This window comes from Mus pahari, chromosome 3 (genome assembly GCF_900095145.1).
Source record: "Mus pahari chromosome 3, PAHARI_EIJ_v1.1, whole genome shotgun sequence".
Classification (NCBI taxonomy): Eukaryota; Metazoa; Chordata; class Mammalia; order Rodentia; family Muridae; genus Mus; species Mus pahari.
The window spans coordinates 89,039,511-89,058,519 of NC_034592.1; the positions used below are offsets into that span (position 1 = coordinate 89,039,511).

The 19,009-nt window shown below is 36.8% G+C and overlaps 1 protein-coding gene across 1 annotated transcript in view; it reads left to right on the forward strand.

Moving 5' to 3' along the window:
- Window positions 1–19,009, forward strand: part of Ccdc73 (coiled-coil domain containing 73) — a 90,106-nt gene that overhangs the window by 28,904 nt on the left and 42,193 nt on the right. The window contains exons 6-8 of the mRNA XM_021194649.1: window positions 4,404–4,442; window positions 7,973–8,108; window positions 8,341–8,420. Coding sequence (XP_021050308.1) covers window positions 4,404–4,442; window positions 7,973–8,108; window positions 8,341–8,420 — 255 coding nt within the window. The remainder of the gene's footprint in view (window positions 1–4,403; window positions 4,443–7,972; window positions 8,109–8,340; window positions 8,421–19,009) is intronic.

Below are 19,009 nucleotides of genomic sequence, written 5' to 3' on the forward strand. Positions count from 1 at the left end.
CCTGCCTCTGCCTCCTGATGGCTGGGATTAAAGGCGTGTGCCACCACGCCCAGCTAACTCTCCACTTTTAATACTTTCTATATCCAGTCCTCTGCTGGCAGATACCTGTCTTCATTCCATAACTTAGTGAACATGGGATTCTGTAGTAACTATTGATGTGCAAGTATCTCTGTGATATGTTTATGTGGATCTTTCAGGGTAAATACCCAGGAGCTATATATAGCAGGGTCATATGGTAGATACAGATTTCCATAGTATCTGGATTAGTTCATATTCATACAATAGTGTGTAAATGTTCCCCTTTGTCTTTGGTGTGTATGTGTGTGTGTGTGTGTGTGTGTGTGTGCTTTTAAACAAGGTCTCATTGTGTAACCCTGGCTGGGTTAGAACTTGCCATGTAGATAAGGTGGTAGTCTTTTTTTTTTTTTATTAGATATTTTCTTCATTTACATTTCAAATGCTATCCCAAAAGCCCCCTATACCCTCCCCCTGCCCTGCTCCCCATCCCACCCACTCCTGCTTCCTGGCCCCGGGCATTCTCCTGTACCGGGGCATATAATCTTCGCAAATCCAAGGGCCTCTCCTCCCAATGATGGCCGACTAGGTCATTTTCTGCTACATATGCAGCTAGAGACAAGAGCTCTGGGGGTACTGGTTAGTTCATATTATTGTTAGGTGGTAGTCTTAAACTCACAGAGAACTGTTTCCTTCTGTCTTCTGTGTGCATGGATTAATGATGTGCACTGCCATACCTGGAATTGTTTATTTTCTAAATGACTGCCATTCTGTCTGGGGTGGGATAATATGCTTTTGTGTTTCTGATAGTTAGAAAGATTGAACGTTTTTATATTTTGTTGGCAATTTGTACTTCATCTTTTAAGAACTATGTTTTTTTTTGTTGTTTTGTTTTTGTTTTTGTTTTTTTTAGCGTGACCCCCGTCAATTCTGAGACTGAAGGCAAATTTTATTTTCCAATCCACTTTTTATACCATTTTAATTACATGCAAGTATTTTGGGCAAGCAGTACAATAAGGAACCTAACAAAGCAGCAAGCGAAGTCCCTCCCGTGACTGTTGTTTAAAAGGGCTTCTTGTCATAATGACTGAAATACTTGAGCCCACTTCCTTGTCCAAGCCCAAAATCTTGTCTGAGGCCTAGTTCCACCCTAAGACTAAATTTCCTGCTTTACCTTACTTCTCTATTACAGCCTAAAGTTAGATCCTTGCTGAAACTTACTTCCTTGCCATGCCCTAATGTCAGATTCCTGCCTGAAGCCCATTTCTTTGTCCTTGGCCAATGTAAGACTCCTGCCAAGCGGTACCCCAGAAGGCTTTCCACGACTTCCCCTTTTTTTATTTTATGAAGATAGTTCCACAATACCTGTTTTTTTTTTTTAATACTTCGTGCTTGAGGATTATAAGGAATTTCAGTAATATGGGTAATTGAGAACTATTTGTTAATCTTATTAGCATATTTATTGAGTACGTGATTTGATATTTTGATATTTAGTTTTTCGAGTTCTTTGTATAGTTCTTTGTATTAGTCCTTTTAAAGATATATACCTAGCAAAGATTTTCTCCCATTCTGTAGGCTGTCTCTTAATTCAGTTACTTGTTTCCTTTGCTGTGTAAGAAATGTTTTAATTTTATGGGACCCTATCTACCTGTCAGTAGACATGGAGACTGGTTTTGTGCTTTGGATGCACTGTGTTCAGGCAGTTGCCTCCTGGTGTTCTTCTGGCCTAGGCTGAAGAGTTTGTTTGTTTTGGTTTTTCGAGTTAGGGTTTCTCTGTGTAGTCCTGGCTGTCCTGGAACTCACTCTGTAGACCAGGCTGGCCTCGAACTCAGAAATCCACCTGCCTCTGCCTCCCCAGTGCTGGGATTAAAAGCATGCGCCACCACTGCCCGGTTAGGCTGAAGATTTAAGTGTGCTAATTATCCAGGAGAAAATCTACTACTGCTTTATGGGGTAATTTTCAGCCTTACATATATGCCATATTTTATTTATATATTATTTATTTTATTTATACTTAGTTTGGATTTCAGTGTTATTCAGAAACAGATACATTTATGTTTGCTAAAAATAACATATTATCTTTTTAATGACAACTTTAAATTTTTTACTTTTTACTCCCTGATAGTTTTATATATGTATACAAATAATTTTAGACATTATGCTCTTTTTGTATAATTTACACAGTTCTCAAGCATGAACTTTGCAGATGACAGCATCATTTATTTCATAATGTCATACAGAGTAAATATATGTTTTCACTATTTGTATGAATGGCTGTCTGGTTACAATAACGTACATTTCCAGCATCATCTCTGTTCTCTCCTTGTGCTAACTTCAATCAGAGGAATCATTTACAGCAGCAATCAGTCTATTTGCCCGAAGCTCCTCATGAATTTACAAAAATATAACCCCTACCACAAATTACAGGACTCATAGTAATTTTAATTCTGCCTTCTTTGAAGTTATCTTTGTATGTTTTCTCTTTTACTTCCTTCTTTTCACATGAGCTTTCTAGTTCTTTGAAACAGAGAAACAAAAAGAGGTTATCGACCATGTTAAGCACTTTGAATTTGTTGAAATACTCTTTCTTCTATTTCAAGCTTTAATCAAAAGTTGCTGTTTCAGGAAGATCTTTCCTAACCATGCATTGAAATTGCTTTTCCTGATTATTTTTCTTTAGCACTTATCAATATCTAAAATGTCATGTATTTTAACTTATGCACATTACTTAATGGTTTCTTTATCACAGTAAAAGTGGGCAAGCTTTTCCTGGGTCCACTGTTGTTACACTAATACCTACATTAATGCACTTTCCTTACAAGGGGCAAGCATTCAATATATACTGAAGAAATGGCTTACACATAACCTATTCTGTTGAGGTTATGGCAGCTGGCTAAGGCATTTGTTTCATAGACAATGTGAAGCAGTTATTTTATTTTTCTTAAAGTTTAACAAATGTTAAGTATATTGAAGAAGATGAGAATTCACACATGGCTGACTAGAGTTTAACTTGGTCAGCTATTCTGGAGGAATAAATGGCATTTTTTAAAGACAAAAATGTATCTAGTGTGAGCTGGCTTGCCAGAAAAATATGAAAAAACAGAGTGACACTTGGTTAAGGGAATGCTCAGAGATGAAGGGCTTCTGCTGCTGACTGAAAACAGAGATACAGTGTACACATCATCTCTAGCCCCAGGGATTTGGAGATTGTGCAGCAGAAGCAGAAAAAGGCAAATGAAGAAGACCTGAAACCCCAGTCTCTCTGTGCCCTTCACCTGTGTGCTGGGTACCAGGACGACCATCTACCAGGGTCTTGCTGTAGTGCTCACAGGTCCCAGCACTGATGACCTGCCTTTGCTCTGAGTCTGCAATGCCTCCCTTTCCTGCTCTGTCCCTTCAAGTAGCTTCCCAGTCTCTGAGCATTCCTGGGAGTGAGGGGCTGAGCCCTTGTGACTCCAAAGTATTAAAGTAGCTTTGTAATGTTTTTTAAGAACAAACTCTAGGAATTATGCTTTTTGAAATTTATTCTACTAAAATGATTAACTACAAAATTCAAATATAAGCATATTCCAGAATAATTCAGAGTGCTAAAATGCTGAAAACTAGGCAAAGCTATAAACATGAGAGGGATTAGGTAAGCTCTGATTGGAGTTAAATGTTGCAATCCTGTGTTTTCTATAGCCATGACAAGCTCTCAGAGTCCCATACAATAGGACATTGATTGCTATCAAGTTCAAGAGTATTCAGGACTCACTGACGGTCATGAATTTTGTTTTTACTCAAAATAATTTTTATTCTTGTGTTTATTTGTTCTTTACTATTTTCTTCCAGTGAACAGCTAATGTGAAATGTCAAACACTACCAGACACTGTTTATCACATTTTAAAAAATGTAGTTATCACTCTTTAACATAGTATAGTACTTATACCTGCTGTCTTTCTACTATTACTGCACCAGAAAATACACTCTTTTTTTTTTTTTCCCAAGTCAGTGTTTCTCTGTGTAGCCCTGGCTGACCTAGAACTCACTCTAGACCAGGCTGGCCTCAAACTCAGAAATCTGCCTGCCTCTGCCTCCCAAGTGCTGGGATTAAAGGCGTGTGCCACCATGCCCAGCTAGAAAATACACTCTTAAAGACAGGGATCTGTTTCATTTATGTTCTATCCCAGGAACATATATAGTGATAGTAGTTCTGTAAATACATGTTAACCAATGCAATGGATATATTTTATAGACAGGATCTCAACTGTGTAACTGAGGCTGGTCTTGGTCTTACTTCCAAGTGTTGTGATTGTAGGAACAAGACACCAAAATGGCTCAAATGTACTGGTGGTATAAGAAATTTATAGTAAAGAATTTTAATAGAAAAATTTCTTCCTTTTTTCAAGGTTTCTCAATATTCTTTACAGAAGAAAGTGAGTGAAATGGTAAGAAAATTACACATTTTTACAACTTGAGGCAGTACACAAGATAGATTGTATTGTTGTAATGTAATTTGATACTTTTAGTTTAAAAGCAGAGTAGTTGCTACTAGATATTGTTACAGTTTAAAGGGCTTCCACAATTTCAAAGACATTATAGCTTAGATAAAATTTATAAATTTATTTGCAGATTTCTTAGTGCTTACATATTACGATATAAATAAAATATGTGGCAGTGTCCATCCTTTGTTATTCTACAGTTAGTATATGGTACTTGTTATTGTTAAGTATTGCTGTTATTTTTATTTCTGTGCACTTAAAAATTAGTATTTATTTAACAGAATAACATTTCATGGAATATTTATTTTAATATTCCCCCTTGTAGCTGTATTTGATTCTACAAGATGTGTGTGTGTGTGTCCATTTGAACAGAATTGCCACCTATCTACTTAAATCTTCAGAAGGCATCTTGGGTGGGCTTATGCTATTCTAGTCTTCATTCTTTGGAATAGACTATAAAGCAAGTAAAATTAATTTTTGAGTACAATTTGCTATCACATAGATAATAAATGAAGACCATTGCTATAACATTGAACACCATATTAAATATTTTTCTTCTTGAAAATATTTTGAGGTATCAAAAATGAAAGAGCTCATAGAAAGATTGTTAGGCTCGATTGAGTAAAAGATGTGAAGATTCTGTTGCTATTCAACTGGAGAAAATAAAGATAATATTGTCAGACGATTTTAAACTGATTTTAATTAAGAAGCTGAAAAACTAGATTCCAGCTTAGCTGTAAGTACCATGACATTTGTGCTGAAAGTCATCTTCAACGCTACAGTGGTTTTACACAAAATATAGAGAAATTGAATAAAGTGCCCTTTGACCTGGGAGATAAGGCTACAAGTGAAGGTTCAAAGGCCATATAAAATGTATTTTATTTTATTCCAGTTTAAAATTTCATTAAACAGATACTCATAATCTTAAAAAAACATGGAAATATCTCCAAGTTTTTTGTTAGTATGAGTGATAAGTCATATTGTTCCTGAAAGTTGAATGCATTGCATCACTTGTCATTAAAATAATTTTATACATTTAGCATTTTTAATATTTTATGCCCATTCAGGAACAATATTTTTATATTAAAGTTAAAATTTTTGTATTTTTCAAACATTCTTAAATGCATTTGTCTTATAATTCTTAATTATTTTAATTTTAAATAATTCATATAACTTTTTAAAATTCAAACTTACTCTTCTTTTATGAAAGCAGTACACTGTCTTCTATCCTCTTTAGCACTATGGGTGAGACAAGACAGACATCCCAGTTGTGTCCAGACAGAACTTGTACAACAGCAGTGTCCTAAAACAAATAATTGTAAGATAGTATTGAGAAAGTTTAAAGATGTCCATGACTCCCTACAAGTGAGCACTTAACTCCTAGTAAATGTCAGTCTACAGGAGTTTAAGAAATTGACTTCCTTGGAAAGGTGGACTGTAAAGATAGCAATTTGTCCCTTCAGAAGTTAACACATCATGAATCAAAATACTTTTTGTATATTTCACCTTGGGAAAAACCATGGTCATTACTAATAAGAAGAATACAGCAAGATACGTTGATTGGAGAGCAGATTTGGAACACTACAGAAAGTTGGTCACTGCAGAAAATCTTATTCAGTGGGTACCAAGTAACTGATATTTTGCATAAGTTAGAGATAACTGTCATGACTGCTGTCTGCTTAATGGAATAAAACCTTGTCCAATGACCTTAAGCCATGTTTAGCTTCGTTTTTGTATATTATTCTCCTTTGAGGAAAGACATAGAGGAAAGATGTCTTTGTTAAATTAAAACCAAGTTTCTGTGTTGAAGGTTTTGATGTACTTCAGAGTAACAGTATATTTTCTTTCAGATTAAAATGTTTTAGTTTATATTGTTGACCTGTATATATGTGTGCACGCCTCATGCCCACAGGTTCAAATGGCCATAAATGGCTCAGAGAACTAGAGGTGCCTATAGGACCTGTGGGATTAGAATTTTTTTTTTTTAGTTTTTACATACTTTATTATGTGCCTATTTAACTTACACTATCCATGTATTTAACTAATACTAATAGTAGTTAACTGATACTATCCATGTCTTAAATTTCCACGGCTATGACAAACATCCTAAGATAAGGGTCTCATAAGGAATGAGTCTTTACTTTGGCTCACAGTTTTAGGAGTTTCAGCTCTTCATTGCTTGGACACTGTCATGGTACAGTGTACCATGGTGGGAACATTGTTTATCCCATGGCAGCCAGGAACCAAAGAGAAGGGGTTAGGGTTTCAATGGGATTAGAAATTTTAATAGTATTTATTTATCATGACCATTGAATAAGCTGCAGTATCTAAAAAGCAGAATTATATCATGCAAATCAGTGAAAGTTCATTTTCCTTGGATTCTACCTTGGCTTCAAGCAAAGGATTTTTGGAATAAATACTTATATATTATAATGTATTTAGAGTTTTATGAATAGGGAAGTGCCTGTGAAGGGAATCTTCAAACTTTGTTGTATTTTTCACCAAGAAGATTATTAACTTTTGTAGATGTTGAGCACCTACTTACTACTTTTTAACTGAAAGGTTAAGGAGACTATTGTAGGATCATACATTAATATGTAATAGACAATGTTCTCTTAAAGGTTATGTAATTATGAATTTCAGGTGAAATATCCTTGACTTGAAAACATTCTATTAGAATCCAGTGAAACTGTTTAAAAGATTTTTTATATATCAGCTAAGATTTAGTGTAAATCTCTCTCTCTTCTTTTTTTTTTTTTTTTTTTTTTTTTTTTCAAGACAGGGTTTCTCTGCATAAATCTGGCTGTCTTGGAACTCTAGACCAGGCTGGCCTCAAACTCAGAAATCTGCTTGCCTATGCCTTCCAAGTGCTGGTATTAAAGGCATGTGCCACCACTACCCAAGTGTAACTCTCTTAAGTGAGGAATTAATGATATTTAAATATGGTTCATTGTTTTCGACTGTTTAGTAATTGATAATACTAACCTTCTAAGTAGATATAAATTTATATAAATTTGTAGGTTTAACCCTCCTGAGTAGGATACAACTTTTACCAATTATGTCTCCACTTTTAGTACATTTTCTATGATATTACATTTCTTCCTGTCACTGCAAAGTATTGTTCTTGGTCCTTGTCATTCATTTTTTTTTTATTAAATTCTTATTTTATGTATGGGGGATGGGGTTGGGTGGAGCATTGCTTACTTAGAGATCAGAGAAAAACCTCTGAGAGTTGATTCTTTCTTTCCACCGTGTGGGCTCTGGGGATTGAAAAAGTTCATCGGGATAATGGAAAGTGCCTTTACCGGCTGACTCATCTGTCTGGCTCCGTGTCATTCTACTTTAAAAATGTATCTTTATAAATACATGTACCATGACATGCATATGGAAATCAGAGGACAGCTATCAGAAGTTATTATACATATATGTGTATGCTTATTTTATATGTATAACTTTAAAATTACTTTTCAAAATAGGAACAAAAGGCTCATTTACACCATATAGCTAAAGAAGATTATCACAAGCAACTTAATGAAATTGAAAAATACTATGCTGCAATAACAAATCAGTTTGGATTGGTGAGAGAGAATCATGTAAAGTTAGAACAAAATGGTAGGTGCTATCTTATCTAAGCTTTTATGGTTAGTGGGGAATATTTACATAGAATTCCTTATTAGTAGCAAATGGAACTTATCTAATACTAGTAGCAGTAAATGGCAGTTCAATGACTATTAAATTAAGTTATAATTCCACATTGCATTGCATTTGTTCATGTCCATATTAGTGATACTGTCTTTGAAATGATCAACTTACATAAACCATCTCTAATATTTTTATGTTACAGTACAAGAAGCAATACAGTTAAACAAAAGACTCTCCACCTTAAATGAAAAACAAGAATCTGAAATTCACAATTTAAAGAAGGTATAATTGACATATTAAGCAAAAATAAAACATATAGGCCAAGAGATAGGGTATTATGGAATATTACTAGAAAACAGTTGAGTTTTTTTGTGAAAGTTAGCAAAATATAAATTCATAAGTGTTATGTATGATTCTTGCAAATATAATGGATGATTTGTTTAGTCCATTCAAAATACTATATCTTCAACTTACCATCAGAGACATACATTCTTGGGGAAATAGAGATAGCCTATAAAAATTTACTGTGTCAGTTTGATAGATAGTATGCTTGCTTTTTCCTTTCTTTTGTTCTTTTTCTTTAAGTAACTTGTATGTTGGGTAATTTGTGGTGCTGAATATAACTATGAAGAATATAAAACATATTTCTACTTTAAGAAGTTTATAGTATGTTTTAATTTAGTTTTCTGTTGATGTGATTAAGGGGAAAAGGGATTTATTTTGGCTCACAATTCCAGTTACTCTCAGTTACTCTTGGTAGCAAGGTCAAGGTGATAGAAGCTTGAAACATTTGGTCACATCATACCTACAATGAGAGACCAGCCAAGATGAAAGCTTGCTGTTGCTCAGCTCCCTTTCTTCACTCATACAATCAAGGATCCTAGCCAAGGGAATGGTGCTACCCACAGTAGACAAGTCTTTTCAACTTATTTAACCTAATCAAAATAATATCCCCAAAACATAGGGTTGTGACTCCCAGATGATTCTAATTTTCATCAAATTGAGATCCTGGGGTCTCCATTAAAACTTAGGGTTCTCTCCTGTAGCATATAATGGCTTCTCAAGACCTCTTTGCAAGGACTCTTGACTCTGCCACACATTGCCTGGCCTTAGCACTGTCAATTTTGTATCGTTTAGGCCTACAAAATCAGTATCACTTTGAAAATACTGTCAAGTTCTGCTGCCAGATGGAGATGTATCTTGTCCTCCATGGATCACAACTCTATAAGCTTCTGTGTGCTGACTCTTGGTAAATATTTTCCTAGGCAATTGCTTTAGAGGAATAGGGAAATGAACACATTCTCTCAACAACATTTAGTATTTAGAAGGCAGCTTGCCCAGTTAGCAAAACAGCAGAAACACCATAAGGTCTGTGACTTCTCCAACCATACATTTTTGATGGGCTGTGAATTACCTCTTCTGGAGCAGACCCCAAATCCAATCAAGAATGGTTGGTTACTTCTGAAACAGACCAACCACTATTGTACCAATGAGTACACATTGCTTGGCCAGTTAGTTGGTAATATTATATGCAGGGCACTATTGAGTAGTTTTTTTTATCAGCTTGACACAACCTAGAGTCCTTTTAGAAGAGGGAATCTCAATTGAGAAAATGCTCCCACTACATTGATTTGTGGGCAAGCATTTTCTTAATTGATGATTGATGTGGGAGGGCCCAGCTCACTGTAGGTGGTGTTGCCTCTGGGCTGGTGGTCCTAGGTGCTATAGGAAGGCAGGTTGAGCAAGCCAAGTTGCAGCACCCATCCATTGCCTTTTAACCGATTCTGCCTCTAGATTCCTGCACTTACTTCCTGCCCTAACTTCCTTGGATGATGGAATACAAACTATAAGATGTAATAAACCTTTCTTCTCCATGCTGCTTATGATCATGGTATTTCATCTTAGCAATTGAAACTCTAAGACATCTACCAGGAGCCTGCATGCATCTTTCGGTACTTTGTAAGCTAGTTAGCAGAGAGGAGCATTCAGTCCAGTATGTCATATGACCATGCTGTGCTTACTAATTTTATGTCAATTTAGCACAAGCTACAGTTAATCTGAGAGGATGACTAACTTGACAAATGCCTTATTGAGGATCCTTTCTGCTTGTGAGATCATTCTCTACAGTAAACCTAGGTGTAGTGTCTACTGTCTTGCATTTATTCTGCTTGGTGCTCCTTTGTGGTTTCTGGACTTAAGTTTGGTGTCTCACATTCATTTCAGTTATTATTGCTTCCATACTTGTTTTGTTCCTTTTCCCGTTCTAGTACTGCTAGTATCTATCTATATGTGACATCATTTGTAATTGTTATAGTTCTTTAATGTTCTGTTCTTTTACTTTTTACTTTTGTTATGTTCTCAAATTCACATGTATTTCTTCAGTTATGTCCAGACTACTGAGTTCAAAAGAAGTTTTCTTCAGGGTATTGTTCTTTTTCCTGTATTGAAAACATTGAATTTATCTCTATTTTTAAATTAAAATATTTTTTAATAAAATATATTCTGATTTCTGTTCTCGCTCCATCTCCTTCCATTTTTCCCCAAATCCAAACACATTCTTTCTTTCTTTTATTAGAATATAAACAGACATCTAAAAAATACCAAAATAAGATAAAATAAGTCAAAACAAAGAAAAAACAAAAAGAGCCAGAGGAAAGAACACAGATACTGAGACAAATACATTTATACACACAAAAAAACCCACAAGGACAAAATCAGAAACTATAATATATAAGCAAAATATCTGTAAGGTTAAAAAGAAAATGCCAGACAGAGCATTGTGAGACAAAACAAAACAAAATAACCAACCAAACAAACAAACACCCACTCCCCCAAACAAAACAAAATCAAACACAAACAAACAAATGGGCAAACAACTCCAAAAATACACTGAGCTTGTTTTATGTTGGTCATCTGGACATGGGGTCTAGCACTTAAGTATGGTTTGTATAACCAGTGAGACTCCATTGGAAAAAAGTAATCTTTCCTTTCTGAGAAGTTATTACTTGGAAATAGCTTCTGGGTTAGGGATGGGGGCTTGTATTTGCTTCCCTTCTCAGTGCTGGGAGCCTGAGTGGCTTAGACTTGTGCATGCTGCCAGTCTCTGAGTTTATATGTGCATCAGTCCTGTTGTGTCTAGACTGTGTTTCCTTCCTGTCATTCATCTTCACTAGCTCTTAGAATCATTTTGCCTCCTCTTCCATGGAGTTCCCTGAGCCCTGAAAGGAGGGATTTAATGGAGACATCCCATTTAAGACAGTGTCCCAAACTCTCTCCACTTTCTGCACATTGTCCAGTTGTGGGTCCTCTGTATTTGTTTCCATCTACTACAGGAAGAAACTTCTCTGATGATGGTTGAGCAAGTATAGTAGAATGTTATTATGAGTTTTATTGCTATATTATGAATACAATAGTATTTAATTTTCCTTTAGGCTCATAGCCTATCTAGTCTCAGGTACTTAGCCACCTGGGGTATACATTAAAGTAAAATTTTAATTTATTTTTATAAATTTTTAAAATGAAATAGAATTACATCAGTTATCCTCTTCTCCTCCCCTTCTGGCCTCTCTCTTGTCCACTGCCCATGCTCAAATTGATACACAGTTTTTCTTTGATTATTATCGTTGCATGCATAAATACAACTTAGTGAGTTTGCTTTTGTTGTTTGTGTGTACATAGTTTCAGACTGACCACTTTGTACTGAGTAACTAGTTAAGGGAACTATCCCTGGGAGAAGCTAATTCTCCCTCTCAGCAGTCATTAATTTTAGTGAGAATTGTATAATTTTGGTTTCTTTTAAAAATACAGAAATATAGTAAGAATATGTTTTTTTGTTTTAATCCCATGTATGGGATATGGGGCTGGTTTAGATTGTCCACAGCAGCTGATTATGATTTGTCTCATGCTGTAGCGAGGGCATGATTTTGTCAGCTGCATGTAATTTCTGTGATTGTGTTACATTTGGGGTTCTGGGGACTTTTCAGAGGATATACAAATGCTAGGTCTGAGAGGCAAGGCAGGCTGTAGGCTGTTGTTTGGTGGTGGTGGTGGTCACTGTTTGTTCAGTAGTTATGCACAAACAAGAAACAACAGCAAGAAGAAATTAGATATCCTGATGGCAAAAATCAAACTTGCCCCAAGGAACTTGATACCCCTAATTAGCCTAAAGATAAGATAATTAGCCTTTCTGACCCCTAACTCTTTTCATGGATCTCTTTCCTTCTCTCTCTATCCTTTCTTCTTTCTTATCTAGTGTTGGGGGTGGAAAAGGGTGGGAAAGAGGTGGAAAAAGAAAAGAAAAGCTACAGTTAATTGCCTATAATTCTTTGTCTAAGGACCCTGTGAAATGTCCCCCTTTTTGGGATAGTGTGTCCATTAATAATTGCCATTGTTCTGGTCTTATTCATATAGACATTTCTAGGAAAGACTGTTTGACAGCAGGCTTTCTGGTATTCTGGCTCCTGCAATCGTCTACCCTCTCCTGTGATGTTCCCTGAGCTATAGATATAGGAGCTATGATGAGATGTGATGTACCCTGAGCTATAGATATAGGAGCTATGATGAGATGTGTCTGCTGGGACTAGGCTCGCCATGATCTGTTGTTCTCTCTATTGTGTTGTGTTAGGCAGTTGTGGTTTTCTGTGATGGTTTCCATTTTTCATAAAGAGAAACTTCTTTGATGAGAGGAGACTGCTACACTTATTTGTGGGTATAAGGATATAATGTAGCATGTAGTTAGGAATTGTACTAGTCCAGCAAGGTGACAGTAGTAGACCCTTTTCTGAAGTCCATGACTTCACCAGCTCCAGGAAGTTGGCTAGATTACCAGACATGATTTTTTTTTCCTTTTGAGTGGGCCTTGAGTCTAGTTAGACAGCTGTTGGTTACCACCAATATGTGAGTGCCACTTAAAAGGTGTCTTGGGATACTGGTCATTGTTGCGGTTCATGGGTATTTTACAGCTAGGTAGAATTATTAATTGTGTCCCCACTCCCTTGGTGGTTTGCATAATATTTTTCCAGTACCATGGAAGCTAGACTGCAGGAAACAGGCTTTTAAGATAGATGGAGCTCTAATAATCTGAGTCTGATGTCCTAAGTGTGAGGTATCTTCAGCAGGTAGTAGGGACTTATCTTCAATCTCTGAGAGGCAACCAAAGACAACAGCAATCATCTATATCATTTTGGGATTCATTTAGATTACCCTGATCAACCATTTGAAAGGAGGTTTCTGGTGAATAGTATTGGGTTTTTGTTAGTCTGTGGTTCCTTAAGGGAACTTTGTCAGCACAAGTGACTTAACCTCCTTTAATGTGTGTGTGTGTGTGTGTGTGTGTGTGTGTGTGTGTGAGAGAGAGAGAGAGAGAGAGAGAGAGAGAGAGAGAGAGAGAGAGAGAATACATATACACTTATATGACATGCATTGTATATAATTTTAGGTGAACATAAGATAACATAATTCCTTAAGGCTTTATTAAACAACCTTGATATAATTTGTACCCCGTCTCTCCTCTCCTTCTATCTTGATATCCCACTTCTCTAGTTGGAGCCTCCAGCCCTCTTTCCTGTTGCATTAATCTTTTGTATTTCTCTTAGGCACTTTCTTAGAATTTCCATATTTCTCCTTTTTCTTTGTACTTGGATCTCTTTTACCATTTTAATTAAAGTATTTACTCTGTTAATCAGAATTTTAAAGAAGTTTCCTGATGATTCCAGCACTTTTGCCATATCTGAGTGATTCTTATGATTCTTCAGTTCTTTCGGATTTGGCTGTTTACCTTTTACTGCACCATGTAGGTTTTGTTGATCCTGGGTACTGGGTAAAACTGTGGTGAGTAGGCCTCTAGTAACATGAGGCTAAGACGTTAGGGGAGAGGGGAAGATGATGTAGTCTTCATACCAGATTTAGTCTTTTAGTGAAACTGCTACTATACTGTGAACTTTATCACTGTTTCTTCAATTCCCCCCAACCCCCTTTCCCTTGGGTAGAACAGAATGGCTGGAGAAAACTTAAGTTTAGTGTTTCTGCTTCTTCAGTAAAATGACCATGATACAAACAAACCATAGCAGGTTAGGTTTTTATAAAAGAGTTCCCACAAAGAAAGCCTTGCTAAGAAGAGGATGCTATAGCATATTTTAAAATGGTTCCTTTTCTTTTCTCTCTGTACAAGGAGAATATTAATAGACTCTACTGTGAGTTCATAGTGGAACTTCTTGAGGGAAAGCAAGCAAACGCAGGATCCCAGATCCTATGACTAATATCCCAGGAATTTCACACTGAACTTCCAGCAATTGCTCAATTACATTTCAGGGTTTCCTATCCTGGCATTGGTTCTTGTAGAAGTTGCTGCTCCGGTAGATGGAGACTCTTTGTTTGCCTGTACATTCACTTCTAGGCTAACAAGTTGACCAGGATCTATTGTTTTGTGACAAATCTACAAACCATTGACTTTAATTTGACCTGACTTCTACTTGTTAGAATAGGGTGGTATTTAAGTATCTTATATACCCATACAGAAACTGGAAGTCCCTCTATTTATATGTATAATTTTGCTAAGATTAGTATTTTATTAAGCATCCAAACACATGGACATATGTTTTGAAGAATTTGGAGTCTTACAATGAACAGTATATACTTTAATGCATAATTTAAGAACCAGGAAATTAGGCTACTTTTTCTTGTCACTCCATTTGAAGAGCAGCAGAACTTATACATCTAAATTACACATAAGGCTTTTTTTTTTCTTTTGAAACTACATCTTAGGTAACTCAAACTGCCTCTAACTCACTGTATAGCTGAGGCTGGCCTTGAACACCTGATGTTATTTCCTCAACCTCCTGAATGCTGGGATTATGCCTGGCCAAAAGTTTCTTCAAGACGTAAGGGCTAGAAATGTGATTATTCACTGTACATTCTACTATTCTGAATGTTTTTACTTTCCAATTCCTCAGATATAAGAATAGAGTCAAGAGAACATAAAGCTAATTTACCCACATTATAAGACCTAATACTTACATAATATTGTATAAATAGTCTTTGAACTCTGCTGTAATGTTATTAGATGGTGGTCAATCTTCATCCTGAGAAGTTCTACTGTGTGTGTCATTATGTTTTGTTCTTTTTCTTTGCCCTCCCCCTCTGTGTTCCTCCCTGAGTAGTTATTTGAAGCTGTTGTGATTTTTTTTTCTCCATGAGTTTGTGATTGGTATACTGAAGAGCTACTGATCTGTATATGCTGATTTGTGTTCTGCTGCCTTCCTGAAAATGGTTTTTGGATCTAAAAGCTGTTGGGTTTAAGTAGAGGGTCTTGCCATTTTCAAACACGGAGGATATGATTCCTGCATTTCTTATTTGTCTATTTTTATTTTGCATTATTGGTGGAGATAAGACTTTGAATACTGTGTTAAACACGAGAGAATGGGCAGTCTTGTCTCAATCCATATTTTAGAAAAAATGCTTTCAGTGTCTCACTATTTAGTATAATGTTGGATATAGATTTGCTGTGTATAGCCTTATGCATGTTGAAGCATGTTCCTTCTCGTTTCTTCAGGGCTTTTATTATGAAGGGATTTGAACTTATTGAGGGCATTTTTTAGATATAAGTTTCAAGGATCATATGGTTTCTGTCCTTAAGTCTATTTGAGTGCTGAATTACAGTTACTGATTTACGTATGTGGAACAAACCTTTCATCCCTGGAATGAAAACAACTTGTGGTATATGTTCTTCTTAGTATTCTTCCTTCCTTCCTTCTTTCCTTTCTTCTTCTTCCTCCTGTACTTTGTTCCTCCACCTCCTTACTTGTTCCCTCTTCCTCCTTTTCCTTCTCCTTATTCTTTTTTCTTTCCTTCCTTCCTCCCTCCCTCCCTCCCTCCCTCCCTTCCTCCCCTCCCTCCCTTCCTCCCTCCCTTCTTTCCCTCCATTCATCTCATCTTTTCTTCCTTCCTCCCTTCTTCTTTTGCTCTTTTTTTGAAACAGTCTCTTGCAGTATAACCCTGGCTGACCTAGTACTCACAGAGATCTGAACCTCTATCTCCTAAGTTCTGGGTTTAAAAATGTGCACCATCATATTCAAATTTAATGTGTTATTTTAATCCTTTGACAAGTTTTAGTCATGTACACATACACACAAAATGAATTTTAGGCATTTTTATCCAGTTCCCTGTCTTCTCTCTTTCTCTCTCCTGATGAAACCTTTCTTCCCAACAAATTCCCTTCCTACCTTCATGTCTTTTGTGGTTGTCTTAGAGTTATCATGGCTGTGATGAAACACCATGATCAAAAAAAAAAACTTGGAGAGGAAAGGTTTTATTTGGCTTATGCTTCCATATAACTGTTCAGAAACTCAGGACAGGAACTCAAACAGGGCAGGAACCTGGAAGCACAAGCTGATGCAGACAGAGGTCATGGAGGGGTGCTGTTTATTGGCTTGCTCTTCATGGCTTGCTTAGCCTGCTTTCTTATATAGCTTGGGACAATCAGTGCAGAGATGGCACTTTCTATAATAGGCTGCCCTAGAGTCAATCACTAATTAAGACAATGCTTACTGGCCAGACACCTCCCCACCTCCAGAGCTCCCAGGGACTGGACCACCAAGCAAAGAGTACACATGGAGAGACCCATGGCTCTGGCCACATATGTGTCAGAGGATGGCCCTGTTGGACATCAATGGGAGGAGTGGCCCTTGGGTCTGAAGGCATTCTATGCCCAAGTGTAGGGGAATGCCAAGGCGGGAAGACAGGAGTGGGTAGGTGGGGGAGCACCCTCATAGAGGCAGAGGGAGGGAGAATGGGATAGGGGTTTCCGAAGGGGAGACCTGGAAAGGGGAAAACATTTGAAATTAAATGAAGAAAATACCCAATGATAAAGAATAAAAACTCAGAAAGAAAGAAAGTAAGTAAGTAAGTAAGAAAGAAAGAAAGAAAGAAAGAAAGAAAGAAAGAAAGAAAGAAAGAAAGAAAATGCTTGTTTACAGATCATTCTTATGGAGGCATTTTCTCAATTGAGGTTCTCTCCTCTTGCATTAAGTTGACATAAAATTAGCTAGTACATTGACTTACTGAGTTTAATTAGGGTTACTGCATGAGCATGAGTGGAAGATTTTCACTAGAGCACAAGCAACCTAACAGTGGGTAAGCCACCAAGAAAAGTGACACACCCTTCTAGCACCTGTTATTTCAATAGTTGCTCAGGGAATGGTGGTCCTCACAAGCCCTTCCCCCTTTCACGATGAAATGTTGATGAGCCATTCTTGTCCAGGTAGTGTGTGGGTAGCCTCAGCTATAGTGATTGATGAGTACAGTAGCCGTGCTATATCTAGAAGGCATCTTTTGTATTTTTCTTATCCTCTACGTCTTTTATTTTCTACCTCCTATTTTGTAAGCTTTGGAAGGGTGATATAGATGTTCCTTTTAAGGCCAATACTCTACACTTTAAGCAGTTATGAGTATCTGCATAAACTCCCACCTACTACAAGCAGCTTCTTTGACAAAGCCTGAGATTATCGGTAGTTTACTGATGTGAACATGGCAATTTGAAAGGTAATTTGAGATAAGAACATTTAGTCATAGTTGTAGTCATAGTAGGAGGAGGAGAAGAAGGAGAAAGTGACTCTCTCCTAGGTCCTATGACTTCTCAACCATGGGCTTTTTTCCCCAGGGTTTTACAAGTTCTCTCCAGTCTTCACAGGATGTCTCAAAGCCAGCAAGAAAGAAGTTGGTGACCCCCATCATAATCATGCTACTCTTATACCGATGGACACATCTTGCCTGACAGGTCACTTTGTTTGCTCACATGGCTCACAGGGCCATCTACATGTACTGGCAGTTTATGCACTGATGATTTTGGTTACTCTACAAAGCATTACTGTCAGCTAGCTTTTTCACACTTGTGACCAGTTATCTGAATAAACAATAATAGAAATAATGTATTTTAGCTTATATTGCAGAGGTTTTAGCCTGTAGTCCTTGGCATACTTGCTTCCAAGCCATGTCGGGAGAACATCTTGACAGGGAGCATGTGTGGAGCAGGGACGTTCACTTCTGCTATGGACAGGCAGCTCAGAAGGGCCTGGGACAAGAGAGAACTCAAAGCCATGATCACAGTGACTTTCTGGCTGGCCTGGACCTCACTATGTAGATGAGGCTGGCCTCAAACTCATAGAGATCTACCTGCCTCTACCTCCTAAATTAAAAGTGTGCCCTACTGTATCCTCCCCTTGCCCTTCCTAGCTAACCCCCTTTTCCCATTTCCCCCTTCAAATCACCTGTCTCCTGCTATTACCCTTTCAAGAGCCCCTCTCTCACCATGTTCCTATTTTTCTTTCTGCAGTAACTCAGGTTATATACTCAAACCTGAAGATTGAGAGTTAGGAACCACAAATGTCTTTCTGGGTTATATCACTCAATATAATTTTTTCTAGGCCCATACATTTACCTGAAAATTTAACAAATCATCCTTCTTTATAGCTAACTAGTATTCTAGAGTGTATATGTACCACTTTTTCATCATCCACTAATTGAGGGTGTTCCCATTTCTTAGCTATTGTAAACAGTGGTAATAAACATGGCTGAGCAAATATCTGTGGAGTGGTTTGTCTAGTCATTTGGGCATATGGTAAATTTATTTTTATTTTTTTGCAAATTGTATACAGTGATTTATATTGTATTAGTTTCCCTTCTCACCAACAGTGAAGGAGCAATGTTCTCTACTTACATCCTTGCCAGCACTTGTTGCCTGTTGTTTTTTAGGGATTCTGACTGAAATGAAATCTCAAAGTGGTTTAACTTACAGTTTCCTCATTCCTAGGGATGTGGAACCTTTTATTATTATTATTATTATTATTATTATTATTATTATTATTATTATTATTATT